We start from the raw sequence: 18,045 nt of genomic DNA on the forward strand, positions 1-18,045 counted from the left end.
ATACAGTAAATATAGACAGTGTAGTTCATAAAAGTGTTCTATTCAAAATAAAAATTTAACCAGATCATTCCCTTAATTAAAATTCTTTAAAATCCGTCTTAGTTTTCAGAATTAAAAATCCAAACACCTTGCTTAAAACAGTTCATTAAAGAGTTCCTGTTGTGGCTCAGTGGAAATGAATCTGACTAGTATCCCTGAGAACGCAGGTTTGATTCTCGTGGCCTCACTCAGTGGGTTAAGGATCTCACTTTGCCATGAGCTGGGGTATAGGTTGCAGATTCAGCTCAGATCTGGCATTGCTGTGGCTATAGCATAGGCCACTGGCTACAGCTCTGATTCAACCCCTAGCTGGGGAAACCTCCATATGCTGTGGGTGTGGCCCTAAAGAGACAAATATAAATAAATAAAACAGTTCAAAATATTTAACAGTATCTTTTAAAATTTAACATGCAAGTCTATTTTATTTCATTTTTAACTTTTTTGGCCATGCCTGCAGTACACATGCAGAAGTTCCTAGGCCAGGGATTGAACCTGAGCTGCGATAGTGGCAACACCAAATACTTAACCACTAGGCCACCATTTTGTTTGTGATAAAACAAAGTAGCAAAAAGTGCAATGAAACAATAAATACATGCTTCTCTTAATACACCCTATATTCCCCTCTGAATAAACTGCTTCGAGTATTCAAAGCACCACAGGGATCGTATTCCCTAGAGCCAGAAAGCACTAGGGAAATGGTTTGATGGCAGGTGAGCACTCTTCTCTATTAGACAACTAGACTGCAAAAAGGACACCAAAATGCTACAAATCTCTGAAGCATTAATCAGGGTAATTCAAATCAACACTAGAAGTACACATTACCTCCTCAGGAACTCCAAGTCTCTTAGCCGGGATTTTCTCATAAAACCCTTCAAATAAGACTTGTCCTGCAGGACCATAGTTGTCAGAAGCAGTCTGAGAATAAACACTTCCCTATGTTGAAAAATAAAAGAACAAAATAAAGTATATAAAATTAAATTTTAACTGTAAAGACATCAAGGCAGTCTGTCATCCAATATCAACAATTAGGTGGTTTAAGTTTAAAACAGAAACATTAACATCTTTTTGTTTGTTTGTTGTTGTTTTGTGGGTTTCTGTTTGTTTGTTTTTTAGGGCCATACATACAGCATATGGAAATTCCAGGAGTTCCCGTCATGGCACAGTGGTTAACGAATCCGAATAGGAACTATGAGGTTGAGGGTTTGGTCCCTGCCCTTGCTCAGTGGGTTAAGGATCCGGCGTTGCCGTGAGCTGTGGTGTAGGTTGCAGACGAGGCTCGGATCCCCCGTTGCTGTGGCTCTGGCGTAGGTTGGTGGCTACAGCTCCGATTCAACCCCTAGCCTGGGAACCTCCATATGCCGCAGGAGCGGCCCAAGAAATAGCAAAAAGACAAAAAAAAAAAAAAAAAAAAAAAAAAGAAATTCCAGGCAAGGGGTCTAATCTCAGCTGCAACTGCTGGCCTACACCACAGCCACAGCAATGTGGTATCTGAGCTGTGGTGTACATACCTACACCACAGCTCACAGAAACAGTGGATCCTTAACTCACTGATCGAGGCCAGGGATTGAACCTGTGTCCTCACTGTGGCAGTACTGGAGCCACAGTGGGCACTCCAAAAAGTTAACATTTCTTTTTTTAATTAATTAATTTTTAATTACTCAATGAATTTTATTATATTTATAGTTGTACAATGATCATCACAACCCAATTTTATAGCATTTCCATCCCAAATCACCAGCCCATCCTCTAACCTGTCTCCTTTGGAAACCATAAGTTTTTCAAAGTCTGTGAGTCAGTATCTGATCTGCAAAGAAGTTCACTGTGTCCTTTTTTAAAGATTCCATATGTAGGAGTTCCTGTCATGGCACAGTGGTTAACGAATCCGACTAGGAACCAGGAGGCTGCTCAGTAGGTTAAGGATCCGGCGTTGCGTTGCCGTGAACTGTGGTGTAGGTTGCGGATGTGGCTCGGATCCCAAGTTGCTGTGGCCCTGGTGCAGGCCAGCGGCTATAGCTCTGATTGGACCCCTAGCCTCGGAACTTCCATATGCCGTGGGAGCGGCCCTAGAAAAGACAAAAAGACAAAAAAAAAAAAAAAAGATTCCATATGTAAGTGATAGCATATGACGTTAGTGTCTCACTCTCTAACTTCACTTAGCATGATACTTTCTAGGTCCATCCATGTTGCTGCAAATGCCGTTATTTCTTTCCTTTTAATGGCGAATATTCCATTTTCTTTATCAACTCCTCTGTTGATGGACATTTATGTTGCTTCCATGTCTTGGCTATTGTATATGGTGCTGCAGTGAACATGGGAGTACATGCATCTTTCGAGTCATGGTTTTCTCTGGATAGATGCCCAGGAGTGGGATTGCTGGATCCAGTGGTAATTCTATGTTTAGTTTTCTGAGGAATCTCCATCCTGTTTTCCACAGTGGTTGCACCAATTTACATTCCCACCAAAAGTGTAATAGAGTTCCCTTTTTTCCACACCCTCTACAGCATTTATTGTTTGTACACTTTTTGATGATGGCCAGCCTGTCTGGTATAAAGTGGTACCTCATAGTGGTTTTGATTTGCATTTCTCTAATAATGAGTGATGTCGAATATCTTTTCTTGTGTTTTTTGGCCATCTGTATGTCTTCTTTGGAGAAATGTCTGTTTAGATCTTCTGCCCATTTTTTGATGGGGTTGTTTGTTTTCTTGGTAATGAGCTGCAGGAGGTGTTTATAAATTTTGGAGATTAATTCCTTGTCAGTCGCTTCATTTGCAAATATTTTCTCCCAATCTGTGGGTTGCCTTTTCGTTTTGTTTAGGGTTTCCTTTGCTGAGCAAAAACTTTTAAGTTTAATTAAATTCTATTTGTTTATTTTTGCTTTTATTGCCATTCCTCTAGGAGGTGGATCTGAGAAGATATTGCTGTGGTTTATGTCTGAGAGTGTTTGGCCTATGTTTTCTTCTAAGAGTTTTATAGTATCTGGTTTTATATTTAGGTCTTTAATCCATTTTGAGTTTATTTTTCTGTATGGTGTTAGAGAGTGTTCCTTTTTTTTAAAATTTTTTTTGCTTTTTAGGGCCTCACCCTCGGCATATGGAGGTTCCCAGGCTAGGGGTCCAGTCAGAGCTACACTGCCAGCCTACACCACAGCCACAGCAACTCCAGACCTGAGCCACATCTGTGACCTAGACCAGAGTTCACAGCAACACCAGACCCTTAACCTACTGAGTGAAGTCAGGGATCGAAAACGCCACCTCATGGTTCCTAGTCAGATTTGTTTCTGCTGTGTCATGATGGGGACTCCTGGTGTTAAGAGTGCTCTAATTTCATTCTTTTACATATAGCTGTCCAGTTATCCAAGCACCACTTATTGAAGAGGCTGTCTCTTCTCCATTGTATATTCTTGCCTGCTTTGTTATAGATTAGTTGACTGTAGGTGCATGGGTTTAATTCTGGGCTTTCTATCCTGTTCCACTGATCTATATTTCTGTCTTTGTACCAGTGCCATACAGCTTTGATGACTATAGCTTTGTGGTACAGTCTGAAGTCAGGGAGCCTGATTCTGCCAGCTCCGTCTTTTTTTTTTTCGGGATAGCTTTGGCTATTCTGGATCTTTGGTGCTTCCAAACACACTTCAAAATATTTTTTTCTATTTCTGTGAAAAATTTCCTTGGTAATTTGATCAGTATTACACTGAAACTATAGACTGCATTGGGTAGTATAGTCATTTTGACAACTCTGAGTCTTCCAATCCAAGAGCATGATATGTCTTTATATTTGTGTCATCTTTGTGTCTTAGTTTTCAGAGTACAGGTCTTTTGTCTCTTTAGGTAGGTTTATTCCTAGGTATTTGATTTTTTTTTTTTGATGTGTTGGTAAATGGGATTGTTTCTGCAATTTTTCTTTCTAATCTTCCATTGTTCGTATATAGAAATGCAGTCAATTTCTGTATGTTAATTTTGTATCTTGTGACTTTGCCAAATTCATTGATGAGCTCTAACAGTGTTCTGGTAGCATCATTAGGATTTTCTAGGTATCGTATCATGTCATCTGCAAGTAATGATAGTTTTACTTCTTCCTTTCCAATTTGGATTCCTTTTTTTTTCTTTTTCTTCTCTGATTGCTGTGGCTAGGACTTCCAAAACTATGTTGAATAGTAGTGGCAAGAGTGGACATCCTTATCATATTCCTGATCTCAGTGGGAATTCTTTCAGCTTTTCACCATTGAGAATGATGTTAGCTCTGGGTTTGTCATATATGGCCTTTACTATTTTGAGGTAAGTTCCCTCCATGCCCACTTTCTAAAGGGTTTTTATCAGAAATGGGTGTTGGATTTTGTCAAAAGCTTTGTCTGCTTCTGTTGAGCGGATCATATGTTTTGTTTTGTTTTGTTTTTTGTCTTTTTGCCATTTCTTGGGCCACTCCCACAGCATGTGGAGGTTCCTAGGCTAGGGGTCGAATCAGAGCTGTAGCTGCCGGTCTATACCAGAGCCATAGCAATGCGGGATCTGAGCCATGTAACACCAGATCCTTAACCCACTGAGCAAGGCCAGGGATCGAACCTACAACCTCATGGTTCCTAGTCAGATTCATTAACCACTGGGCCACAATGGGAACTCCCATATGGTTTTTATTCTTCAGTTTGTTAATGTGGTGTATCACACTGATTGATTTGCAGATACTGAAGAATCTTTGCATCCCTGGGATAAATCCCACTTGATCATGATGTACAATCCTTTCAATGTATTGTTGGTTTTGGTTTGTTTACATTGTGTAATCTCCTCTCCTACTGTCTTGATGCGGCCTCCTCTTCCAGAGTAGGTTATTTTTTTTGATAGTTTGCAGTCTATTTGGTTGAAGGTTGTTCAGCAGTTGGTTGTAATTTTTTTGTTTTTATGAGAGAAGGTGAGCTCCAGTCCTTCTACTCCAGCATCTTAATCCCGTCTCCCAAAAAATTAACATTAGAAATGAAGTACAGTCAAAGAAGCACAAAGAAGTACAGTCAACCACTATTACAAATGGGTTTTCTGAATCCTCCCCTCCCCTTAATGACCAGCCAAGCTCTGGATTTTTTCATAAAAGACTTGGTTTCTGAAAGCATAATCAAATGAGCAGATTGGAGAGACACTTAGTTGGGAACAGTAGAAAAGGGGAGTCTATTTGCTCCTCCATTAAAACGTCCCTGTTTCACATCAGAAAACCATACTATGGTTAAAAGACCTGGAAATGTTCCTAATACTTTCATGATTTTTTCACCTGGAAATAAATTGCAAGTAAAACATTTAAATCCAATATAAATAAACTAAATTTTAATTGTTTAAGAATTCTATTATTTTTATTTTTTATTTTTTTTTAGGGCCGCATTCATGGCATCCGGAGGTTTCCAGGCTAGGGGTCGAAGCAGAGCTGTAGCCACTGGTCTACGCCAGAGCCAGAGCAATGCAGGATCCAAGCCATGTCTTCAACCTATGCCACAGCTCACCACAATGTCAGATCCTTAACCCTCTGAGTGAGGCCAGGGATTGAACCCGAGTTCTCATGGATGCTAGTTGGGTTCGCTCACTGCTGAGCCATGACAGGAACTCCCAAGAATTATTTTAATTTGCTTTCAGTAGCCTTCAAGGGTTTATAAAGCCAAAAACATTACTCAAAAATTGTTTAACACAGTAAAAAGCTATTTGTTACTGTTTTATAACTACAACACAGGTTATTCATAGCAGGGAGGGAGGCAGGAGGAGTAAAAGTAAGATGAGAAAATCTGGCAGTATTAATTACTTCAAACAATACTGGGGTAGTATGCTGGTTTCCAACTCAACAATTTTTTTTGGTTTTTTTTTTTTTAGGGCTTCACAGTGGCATATGGAGGTTCCCAGGGTAGGGGTCAAATCAGAACTACACCTGCCAGCCTACATCACAGCCACAGCAACTCGGGATCCAAGCTGCGTCTGGACCTACACCACAGCTCACGGCAATGAGGGATCCCCGACTCACTGAGCCAGGCCAGGGATTGAACCTGCATCCTCATGGATACTAGTTGGATTCATTTCCTCTGCACCACAACAGGAACTCCTTTATCTATTTTTAAAAGCCAATCTTTTCTAGTATACCTGTGTACTAATACATAAATCAATCCACACAATTGGAATCAGAAGAGCACAATCTGTCAACAGCCTTCATATTGAACATTTACTTACAGGGGCAACACAATTGATCCTTATTCCACTGTTGGCCCATTCCAGAGCTAAGGATTTGGTGAGGTTGCAAACACCTTCTCTGGCAGCTCCGCTATGCCTTTTAAATACAAAATACAAACATTACAGTCAACCTCTGCTAAGTATGTTTTGAAGTAACTAAACTGACAGGTGTACCCATGACCTGTCAGAGCCCCCACGAAGACATTCTTGTTATGAGCCCCTGTCTGAACAGTAAGAAAGAACAAGATCCTTCAATATTAAAGCCAAACCACAGTTATCCGACAAACAAATCTCATATAAGTCAAGGCCCACACAAGATTCCCCAAATCACCATGTGCACAAGAGGAATATTTTTTTTCTTCTTTTTATTGCCACACTTGTGGCATATGGAAGTTCCTGTTCTAGGGATCAGATCAGAGCTGCAGCTGCACAGCAACGCCAGATCCGAGCTGCATCTGAGACTTATACTGAACTTGCAGAAATACAGGATCCCTAACCCACTGAGCAAGCACAGGGAACAAACCTGTGTCCTCGAGGACACTATGTTGGGTTCTTAACCTGCTGAGCCACAGCGAGAACTCCTTAGACGAATATTTTGAAGAGCTTTTTACTATGGAAGAAAACATATTGGTAATTTTGAGGGTTATAAATGTGGTTGTTTTTAAAATCAATTTTAGATAATAAGGGATATGACGTTCCTATGTCAGGCTAGAAATAGTATCAGCAGAATGTCTAGACATACCAACATTTAAGTAAATTTTAATATATATTTCCAGAGAAGAGGTTCAAAGTATTTAGATCTGCATCCACATGGTACAGAAGGTACAGGCATACGATGGCTTAGATATTAGGGTCTAATTCCAAGGCCCTGAGAAGCAAGTATTTGAGATCTAGAGCTGTATCCACTCTCCCCTAGAGTACCTGCAGAGCCCAACGTTCCTGCAGAAAGTCCACCTCCCCCCCTCCCCTCCGTGGTATCTGTAGGACCCCAGGCAGAAACCAACCACTCCATCTGCTAGAATCACCTGAGCTATCCCATCACCATCAAATGTGGCCACCACTTGTGCCACTACACCATCCAACAGTTCTGGGTGGATTTACAGGACAAGTTTCCTTGCCCTGTTGCCACCAGTGCTAGAAGGATGCCTTCTGGAACAACACCCAGGGGGGCAGGATGACTGAAGGGTGAACACGCGGCTCCACACCACCAGGAGCAAGAGGCAGTTACAGAACGGATGTGCTTATGCAGGAAGCACAGTCCAGCCCCGCCCCTTCCTGTGAGAAGACCTAGCAGCGTCTGTCCCCTTGTATGCAGGGCCCCCCCACCCCATCCCTGGGGCCACCATGTGATATCCCACCTCTCATCCCAGGAAAAGGCTCAGCAGTGATATGGAGCCCCTAAAGAAGAAAGTGGCGGATGTTCAGAAACAAATAGCCTCCCAAGAAAGAAAACACCTAGAATTGAGAGGTAGAGAGAGAGAGGTGGAAATTACTCTCTGAATTTGAGCACCTGGACCAGTTTGTAGACTGTGGGCAAGAGGCAGCTGAAGGGAGTTCCTGTCATGGTTCAATGGTTAACAAACCTGACTAGTATCCATGAGGCCACAGGTTCGATCCCTGGCCTTGCTCAGTGGGTTAAGGATCTGGAGCTGGGGTGTAGGTCGCAGATGCCGTTCGGATCCTGCATCGCTGTGGGTGTGGTGCAGGCCAGCAGCTGTAGCTCTGATTTGACTCCTAGCCTGGGAATCTCCATGTGCCGTGGGTGCAACCCTAGAAAGACAAAAAAAGAAAAAAGGCAGGTAAAGCAGAGCCAAATATGCCACCCAAAGTAGGCTATGCTGCTATATTGATTATTTTTAGCTGTAGGCACTCAAAAACCAGCAAATGCAGAAAGAAGCTTTCTCTGAACTCCCGTTTGCTGCCTAAAGAATTCAATTGTCCATATCCCCTCCCTGGGAGTCTCATCACCCAGGAAAGGTTGACTGCTGTCACAGGAGAGAAGACCTGACATCAACATCGCATCCAGACAAACTTTGTCACAAACTACCCCACCTCCCTCCCATCCATTATTCAAAGGGCCCATTCAGCTTTCCTAAAAATCATATGCTTCCCTCCCCCCAGAAGCCTATATCCCCTCCCCTCTTCCCTATTAAGACAGTATTCAATCCTGAATTCTAAGCCATGGCAGGCAGTTACTGACTTTTCCCTGGGTATCTCCCATGTATATATGAGGTAGACATGTGAATAAATTTCTATTTGTTTTTTTTCTTGTGCATCTGTCTCTTATTACAAGGGTCTCAGAGAAGAGCTCAGAAGGGCAGAAGGAAAATTATTTTCCCTCCCCTACGCAGTTCTCCCAAGGTTAGTGGATGAAGGGAAGGACATGTAATAGAAACTCCGTGCAAACACAATGGCGTTTTCAGACTACCTTTCTACACTCAACTAAAGACGCTGGCAGATCACTCTTGATAGAACACGATAGAAGATAATACAAGAAAAAGAATGTATGTGTATGTATAACTGGGTCACTTTGCTGTACAGCAGAAATTGACAGAACATTGTAAATCAACTCTAATAAAATTTTTTTTAATAAATAACTTATCAAAAAAAGGAAGTCGGCAGAGAAGAATGTGCTGTCAGCAGTGAAAATGCCAGTGGATGTCAAGACCATCATGGCAGATGTGAAAGCCTCAAAACCCCAGCTATCTGGTCCTTCCGGTTAGGGGAGGAAAGATGCCGTCTTCCCCTATAGCATCCAGCACTGCAGAAAATTATACAGAAATTCAAAGTTACTCTGGATCTTGAAACAGCCCATCTTAATCTGTCTCTAAGGATAAAAAAATAAATAAAAATAAAAATCTGTGACATTTGTGAAGAAAAAGCAGAGAGTGTATCGGAATCCAGAGATTTGGGGCTTATGCAGCAATCCTGGGTTCTGAAGGATTTGATTTCAGCTGGCATTATTAGCAGGTCCAGGTGGATGAGATGCCTGAATAGACCACGGGGTTTGTAAACTTCCTTTCCAGGAAGGGCAAGTGACTCCCATCAAAACAGAACAGACGGTGGACAATTGGCTGTAGGATGGTGACTATGTCATGCAAGACACTGCTCAAGTCCCTCTTCTTCTAAAGCAAAAGCCAAGAGAGAAGGAAGGGCATTTATCTGGATGACAATTCTGTGAGATTTCATTTTACCATTTGAATAGCAAGTCTCACAAACATTCACTGATTTTCTGAAATACAAAGGCCCTATTTCTGTATCAGATGTGATCTGAAATGTCTTACAATCTCTGCTAGAAGAGACTATGAGCAATAAACTACCTTAAAAGCTGTCACACTGCTTCCTTTTCTTTCTGTAATTTATGAATAGGAGGCAGAATTAATATTCAACTCTCAGTGAATCTAGTCTTAACAAGTTTTTTAAATGTCTCTAGGACTTAAACATATTTTAAAAAATCATATATATATGTTCTTTTCCATCTGGCTTCTTCCACTCAGAATAATTACTTTGAGATTTATCCACATTGCTGCATGATCAATAGTCCATTCCTCTTTATTTTTGAGCATTAGTACATTATGCAGATACGTGATTATTTATTCATTCACTCGCTGACAGGCATCTGAGTCATGAATTCTCTCTCCATGGGCAATATGAATTGCTTTTTGGCCCATTTCTTGCCCTTGTAATTATTGACAATATCCCAAAAGATCAGCAAGTCAGTCTAAACTCCTTTGTACAGATCGTAATGTAAAGCAAACTAGTCTTAGATGACACTGAAAGTGTCAAAAAGTGATCAGAACCCCAGAGAAACATGTGCAAAGACAGCAATACAGTTCAAACACACACAAGAGTTACCCAGGTTGCCCTCAACAAATGAAAAGAGGATCCACGTAATACCATTTTTTCCCTTAGTTTTTTTTCTTTCTTTTTTTTTTTTTCTTTCAACAGACACACCTGCAGCATATGGAAGTTCCCAGACTAGGGGTCAAATCCCAGCTGCAGCTGCCACCTACACCATAGCCACGGCAACTCTGGATCAGAGCTGCCTCTGCGACTTACGCTGCAGTTTACAGCAATGCCGGATCCTGAACCCACTGATAGAGGCCAGGGATTGAACCCACATCCTCCCAGAGACAACGTCAGGTTCTTAACCTACTGAGCCACAACAGGAAATCTTGAGATACCACTTCTTGCCCATGAGAGTTGTCCAGAAGTTGACAGGACACATTTTTTCTGAGGCTGTGGGGAACAGGCACTCTCATTCATTGCTGATGGCAGTGCACAAGGGAAAGAAACTGGAAATGCCTAATAGTATACATTTACCCTTCACCTATTCCTGAAGATACACCTCCACAAGTATGAAGCAAGTTTCTACAGTGTTATTCATCAAATAATTCTTTGTAATAGTGAAACACAGAAACATAAATGACTATCAAATTTGAGACAATGTGTGCCTTTGAAATGATGAGTTTGAAAAATCTGTGCTTCCTATGATATACGCAAAAAATTAACAGTAATAATGATAATAATAAACATATATATAGAGAAATCATGGTTGCGGTGTAAGAGCCTTTTTATGGAAGAACATCAGCTAAAAAACATAGAATTATGAAATCAGAAATGTCAACAATTTCACACCCCCAGCGTAATAAGTAATTCAGGTAAGGGTCAACGATGGTTGGTAAAATCACGATGGCCAACAGAACACTAACAGAGTACCAAAACAGCATCCTCCATATTACTTATTAATTATAAAGGAATTAAGATCACTACCTTAATTAACAGGTTATGTCTGGGATAAAAAGAGTATAGAGGACTCAACCTTCTACACTTGTTTGTTTATTTAAACTAGCATGAGGTGGCTCAGACATGCAATAATAGCACAAAATTAAACTAGCATATATTGTTTTTTAACACTAAGATAGGTTCACTTCATAAAAACAGAAATCCTATGTTGGAAATTTTTTTTTTTTGTCTTTTTTTTTAGGGCCACACCACGGCATATGGAGGTTCCCAGGCTAGGGGTCTAATTGGAGCTACAGCTGCCAGTCTACGCCACAGCCACAGCAATGCCAGATCCGAGCCAAGTCTGTGACCTACACCACAGCTCGTGGCAACACTGGATCCTTAACCCCCTGAGCGAGGCCAGGGATGGAACCCACAACCTTATGGTTCCTAGCCAGATTCGTTTCCGCTGCGCCACGACAGGAACTCCCATATGTTGGAATTTTTTTTTTTTTAATTTTAATTTAAAAATGGAAGGGAGGGAGTTCCCACTGTAGCACAGCAGAAACAAATCCAACTAGTATCGATGATGAGGGTTTGATTCCTGCCTTGCTCAGTGGGTTAAGGGTCTGGCATTGCTGTGAGCTGTGGTGTATGTAGGTTGCAAACACTGCGAGAACCCCGAGTTGCTGTGGCTGTGACTGTGGCGTAGGCTGGCAGCTACAGCTCTGAATCGACCCCTAGCCTGGGAACCTTCATCTGCCATGGGTGCGGCTCTAAAAAGACAAAAAAAAAAAAAAAGACACACACACAAAAATCAGCAAAATACATTCTTTAAAAAAAAAAAGACTTTTTTTTTTGTCTTTTTGCTATTTCTTTGGGCCGCTCCCATGGCATATGGAGGTTCCCAGGCTAGGGGTCGAATCGGAGCTGTAGCCACCGGCCTACGCCAGAGCCACAGCAACACAGGATCCGAGCCGCGCCTGCAACCTACACCACAGCTCATGGCAACGCTGGATCCTTAACCCACTGAGCAAGGCCAGGAACCGAACCCGCAACCTCACAGTTCCTAGTCGGATTCGTTAACCACTGCGCCACGACGGGAACTCCGGGGAAAAAAAAAAAAAAAAAAAACAGACTTTTAAACTAGTAGTTTAACTTGTGGTTTTCAAGTACCTTCCCAATATACTGTTTTTGAACTTTTCTATTTGAATGGATTTAAGACTACTATGAAAGAATATGCTGAGCCAGGAGGCCAAATGAGTTCCTTGATCTCCTTTCTTTTAAAAAAAAAAAAAATCAGTTTCCAAAGTAGAAATTTATCAAAATCAGAATAAGAGACAAATATGTCAAATTACATTATGGCTTAACAATTTATCAGCAGTTTGTTTAAAACTGAATGGGTATATCCAATGTTCAAATCTAAATGAGCATAAATCAGTTTCATTTCCACACTTTAACAAAAAAGATGTCTCTAGCCACATTTACTTAACATCTGGATTAGGATCGCCAGATAAAATACATGACATTCAGTTAAATTTTAATTTCTAGACACAACAAATAATTTTTTTTTAATAGCTTCACAGTCAGCATATGAAAGTTCCCCGGCCAGGAATCAAATCCGAGCCACAGCTGTGGCCTACACCAACTGATGCTGAGCTACCCCACAGCTGTGACAATGCCAGGTCCTTTAACCCACTGCACCGAGCCAGGGATCGAAACCAAGCCTCCACAGCAACCCAGCCCCTGCAGTCAGATTCTTAACCCATGCACCACGGCAGGGAACTAGAGACAACAAGTAATTTTTAGCAGAAGTATGCCCCATGCAATATTTGAGACATACTTAAAATAAACAATTATTTAACTGGGCATCCTGTGTGTTTCATTTTCTTGGAAAATCTAGTAATCCTAATATGAACAGTAATACTTTAGAAGTACATTTTAAAGTTCAATGAAGGAAATGCTGGCTTTCCCTTATGGCCTCCAGCAATAAAGGAAATGCTAACTCTGGAGATCACAACTCATTAAAAGGATTAATTATCTTTTTTTTTTTTTTTTTTTTTTTTTTTTTTGTCTTTTCTAGGGCCGCACCTGCGGTATATGGAGGTTCCCAAGCTAGGGGTCTAATCGAAGCTGTAGTGGCTGGCCTACACCAGAGCCACAGCAACTCAGGATCTGAGCAGCGTCTGTGACCTACAATACAGCTCACGGTAACGCTGGATCTTTGACCCACTGAGCGAGGCCATGGATGGAACCTGCAACCTCATGGTTCCCAGTCAGGTTCATTAACCACTGAGCCACACCGGGAACTCCGGATTAATTATCTTGATTTCAGAAATTTTCCCTACCCTACCACCCCATATTCAGAAGACAAACCCAAAGATATAGGAAGAAAATATATAAAAGTACTTACGCCATATGCGGATTTCCATTTTTAGTAGTAAGAATGATATTGACAATAGATCCTCCATGATTTTTCATCCAGGCCTTATAAACTGCAGGGTACAGACAAATGAAAGTCTTATTAAATAGTGTCCTTTCCCCAATCCTCTATTCTAGCATGCTACTTATTTGAAATTTGAAATTTTTTAATTTATATTTTCTTTTTATAAAAATACCAATTGAGGTACAATTTACATATCAAAACATTTAATTTTATGTATATGATTTAGTGATTTTAAGTAAATAAATGAATTGTGCAATTATCACCACAATTCAGTTTTAGAACACTTCTATCACCCCTAAAAGTCCTTTTGTGCCTATGTGCAGCTCAGCCCATCCCCAAGCAAACACTCATCTATTTTCTGTTTCTATAGATTTGCCCTTACTGAATATTTCATAAAAATGGAATCATACAACATTTGGTTATTTGTGTCTTGCTTTCTTTCACTCAGAATAATGTCTGTGAGGTTCATCCATTGTATAACATGTACCAATAGTTACTCTTTATTGCTGAATACTATTCCGGTGTGTGCACACGCCATATTTTATCCACTCACCAACTGATGAACGACTGGATTGCTTCCACTTCTGGGTGATTATGAATACAAGCCTTTGTATGGACACACATTTTAATTTCTCTTAGGTAATTAACTAGGAGTGGAACTGTCAGGTCACATGGTAACCCTATGTTTAAATTTTTAAGAAACTGCCTGATTGTTTTTCAAAGTATTTCCTCCATTTTAGATTCCCACCAGAAATGCATGAGGGTTCCAGTTTCTCCTACCATTATTGTCCGACTTTTTGATTAAAGCTATTCTTGTGGGTATAGAGTGGTATCTTAGGTTTTGATTGACATTTTTTTTTTTTTTTTGGCCACACCTGCAGCAAGCGGAAGTTCCCAGGTCAAGGATCAAACCTTCACCACAGCAGTGACAATGTCGAGTCCTTAACTGCTTGGCCACCAGGAAACTCCTTGGTTTGCATTTTTTAAAATGACTACTGGTATTAAGAATCTTCTCATGTGCTTCTTCGCCACTCATAAATCTTATTTGGAGAAATACCTACTCAAATCTTTTGCCCATTCTTAACTGGGTAGATTTCATTTTGTTAAATTATAAGTGTTCTTTGTATATTCTGTACAAGTCTTTTATCAGATATGTGATTTGGAAACCTTTTCTCCCAGTCTGTGGCTTATCTTTTAATTTGCCCAATGATGACAAACCATAATGGAAAAGAATATGAAAAAGAATATATATATATATATGTATAATTGAATCATCTTTGCTCTGTATAGCAGAAATTAACACAACATTGTAAATCAATCATACTTCAATAAATTAAAAAAATACTTTATTGCTTAAAAAGTGTTAACTATCACCTGAGCCTCAGAGAGTCATCATCTTTTTGCAACAGTAACATCAAAAATCACTGATCATAAATCATCATAACAAATATAATAGTGAAAAAGTTTAAAATATTGCAACAATTACCAAAATATGACACAAAGTGAGCAAGTGCTGTTAGAAAAATAGTGCTGATAGATTTGCTCAAAGTGCAATACAGCAAAACAGAATAAAATGAGGTATGCCTATACTGGAGTTCATCGTGATATTATTTCTTTTTCATACATTCAAGAGTTTTCAAAAAATAAACTTGGAGAAAAAATTCTTATATCAGTAAAATGAATAATTAAAGGCTTTAGGAAAGTCCAAATTCCCGTAATTCATATGTGGATTTTCCCACAATTCTTTAATGATAACATATTATGTCAAAGCGTACAAGCTAAAAAAAACCCTGGGACATCAGGGCACTCATGATGTAAATCATTTTAATTACATAAATAATACATGCCCATGTTAGAAAAACAGAAAAAGCAGATAAGCAAAAAGAAAAAGATTTTTAAAAATGTAAATTAATTTCCCAGAGATGATATACGTTAATATTTTGCTAAAAACTTTCAGAATTATGTCTATACACATATAACCATATATAAATATATACTTTTTTTTGCAGAAATGTGATCACACTGGATAGAGTGTTCTATAACTTGCTTTTTCACTCAATGATATCTGGGAATGGAGTTCCTATTGTGGAGAAGCAGAAATGGACCTGACTAGTCTCCATGAGGACTCGGGTTCGATCCCTGGCCTCGCTCAGTGAATCAGGGATCCAGCATTGCCGTGAGCTGTGGTACAGATACACCTTGGATCCTGCGTTGCTTTGGCTGTGGCATAGGCTGGCAGCTGTAGCTCTGATTCTGATTCTACCCCTAGCCTGGGAACTTCCATACGCTGCGGGTGCAGCCCTAAAAAGCAATAATAATAATAATGATGATGATGATAATGATGATACCTTGGACCATCCTTTCATATTGAAAAGTATATTTTATATTTTTAGTGGCTGCATAGTACTCTACCCTAGAGATGTATAAAACTTCACTCAACTTGGAGTTCCTGTTGTGGCTCAGTGGTTAACGAATCCGACTACGAACAAGGAGGCTGCGGGTTCAATCCCTGGCCTTGCCAGTGGGTTAAGAATCTGGCGTTGCCGTGAGCTGTGGTGTAGGTCGCAGATGTGGCTCAGATCCTGCATTGCTGTGGCTCTGGCGTAGGCCAGTGGCTACAGCTCTGATTAGACCCCTAGCCTGGGAACCTCCATATGCTGGAGGAGCAGCCCAAGAAATGGCAAAAAGACAAAAAACAAAACAAAACAAAAAAAAAAACTTTACTCAACTAATCTTTTACTCTAGAATATTTAAATGGTTTTCAGTTTTTCACTGCTATCATTATGGTACAGAAAAATATGTTTCATACTCCTTGTTGTCAAGAACCAAAAGCTACGTCCCAACATTTAAAGTAAAAATAGGGAGTTCCCGTTGTGGCACAGCAGAAATGAATCCAAATCTGACTAGTATCCATGAGGATGAGGGTTCGATCCCTGGCCTTGCTCAGTGGTTGGGGATCTGGTGTTGCCATGAGCTGTGGTGTAGGTCTCAGATGCAGCTCAGATCTGGTGTTGCTGTGGCTATAGGCTGGCTGCTGTTGCTCTGATTTGACCCCTGGCCGAGGAATTTCCATAGGCCATGGGTGCGGCCCTAAAAAGCAAAAAGCAAAAAAAAAAAAAAAAAAAAAAAAAAAAAAAAAAAAAAAAGAAAGAAAGAAAAGAAAAGAAAAAAGAAAGTAAAAATAAAACAAAAACACTATAGGCTCTGTACTCTTTAATTCAATTCTGGCTAATAAAAATCATAACTAAATCTAGACTCTGCAGACTTCTAAGTAATGGCTGTTAGGAAGGAACCTCAGGTTGGTAAGAGACTGTTGAGCTGAAGGTGTCAAAGCTCTGAGCCATGAAGGTTGAGTTAGAGACTATAAGCTATCTCCTCATACTCATTCTCTTCTTCTTACAGAGAAATTGAATTTGTACTTAGGCACATAGCTACCTACGGAAAGATTCTATCCCCCAGTCTCCCACATAGGTAGGTATGATCATTTAACTGAGTTCTAGTTGATGAATGTCAGTAAATATAATGTTATATATTTATATTACATATATTCCAGAGGGTACCGTTAAAAAGAATGAGTATTACACTTTTCACTTTTTCCCATTTCTGCTGTCTGGAAAGCAGTTATGACAGAAAGAACTGGAGTGGCCATTTGGGACCATGGAATGGAAATCACATGTCAAAGAGAGTAAAGCAAGGAGAATCCTCAGTTCCTAGAAACTGTGAAACTATCATATCAACCCAGACTATACACCCTGACTTTTTATGTGAAGGAAAAATCAGCTATCTTATTCTAGCTCCTGGTTTTGGTTTTTTTTTTTTTTTTTTTGGATCTTTCTGGATTTCTACACTTCAGCAACCAATCCTGTATCACGATTAATACAGAACTTTATACTTTCAGTTAGATAAAGAGGAAACCTGGAAATATCTGCAAGACTTTTTATTTAGAGCTAAGAATATAAAGCCTAATGCATGTTGTGGTGAAGACCCAGTGGGTCAGAATTATACTTGTTCCACATTTTTCAGCATTAAAATGTCTTGAAACTTTTTAGTTACCAAATTTCAGGGTTTAATATTTCCACCTATGAAACATAATATTCAATCTGAAGACTATGTGCGTGTGTTAATTTCTTATTAGAAAAAAATGTGAACTCATATTCTCCCTAAAGTTTTCACTGAATTACTTAACAGGTCCTCACAATAAATTTAATAGATTCATTTCTTGAAAACAAAATAAGGAGTACCCGCCATGGCACAGTGGGTTAAGAATCCAACTGCAGGGAGTTCCTGTTTTGGCTCAGTGGTAATGAATCTGACTAGTATCCATTAGAATACAGGTGCAATCCCTGGCCTCGCTCAGTGGGGTAAGGATCCAGCATTGCCATGGGCTGCAGTGTAGGTTGTAGATGTGGCTTGGATCCCGCACTGCTGTCGCTGTGGCTGGGGTGTAGGCCAGCGGCTACAGCTCTGATTTGACCCCTAGCCTGGGAACCTCCATATGCTGTGGGTATGAACCTGAAAAAAAAAAATCTGACTGCAATGGTTCAGGTTGCTGTGGAGATGTGGGTTTGATCCCTGGCCCAGCACAATGGGTTGAAGGATCTGGTATACGTCACAGCTGCAGCTTGGATTCAACATCTGGCCCAA

At 40.1% G+C, this 18,045-nt stretch overlaps 1 protein-coding gene across 1 annotated transcript in view; it reads right to left on the reverse strand.

The window, feature by feature from the left end:
• PECR (peroxisomal trans-2-enoyl-CoA reductase) overlaps nucleotides 1–18,045 on the reverse strand; it is a 39,528-nt gene that overhangs the window by 10,525 nt on the left and 10,958 nt on the right. Inside the window, exons 4-6 of the mRNA XM_021075117.1 lie at nucleotides 13,369–13,450; nucleotides 6,231–6,327; nucleotides 862–972 (exon numbers count right to left, since the gene is read on the reverse strand). Coding sequence (XP_020930776.1) covers nucleotides 862–972; nucleotides 6,231–6,327; nucleotides 13,369–13,450 — 290 coding nt within the window. The remainder of the gene's footprint in view (nucleotides 1–861; nucleotides 973–6,230; nucleotides 6,328–13,368; nucleotides 13,451–18,045) is intronic.

Source organism: Sus scrofa, chromosome 15 (assembly GCF_000003025.6).
Source record: "Sus scrofa isolate TJ Tabasco breed Duroc chromosome 15, Sscrofa11.1, whole genome shotgun sequence".
Lineage (NCBI taxonomy): Eukaryota > Metazoa > Chordata > Mammalia > Artiodactyla > Suidae > Sus > Sus scrofa.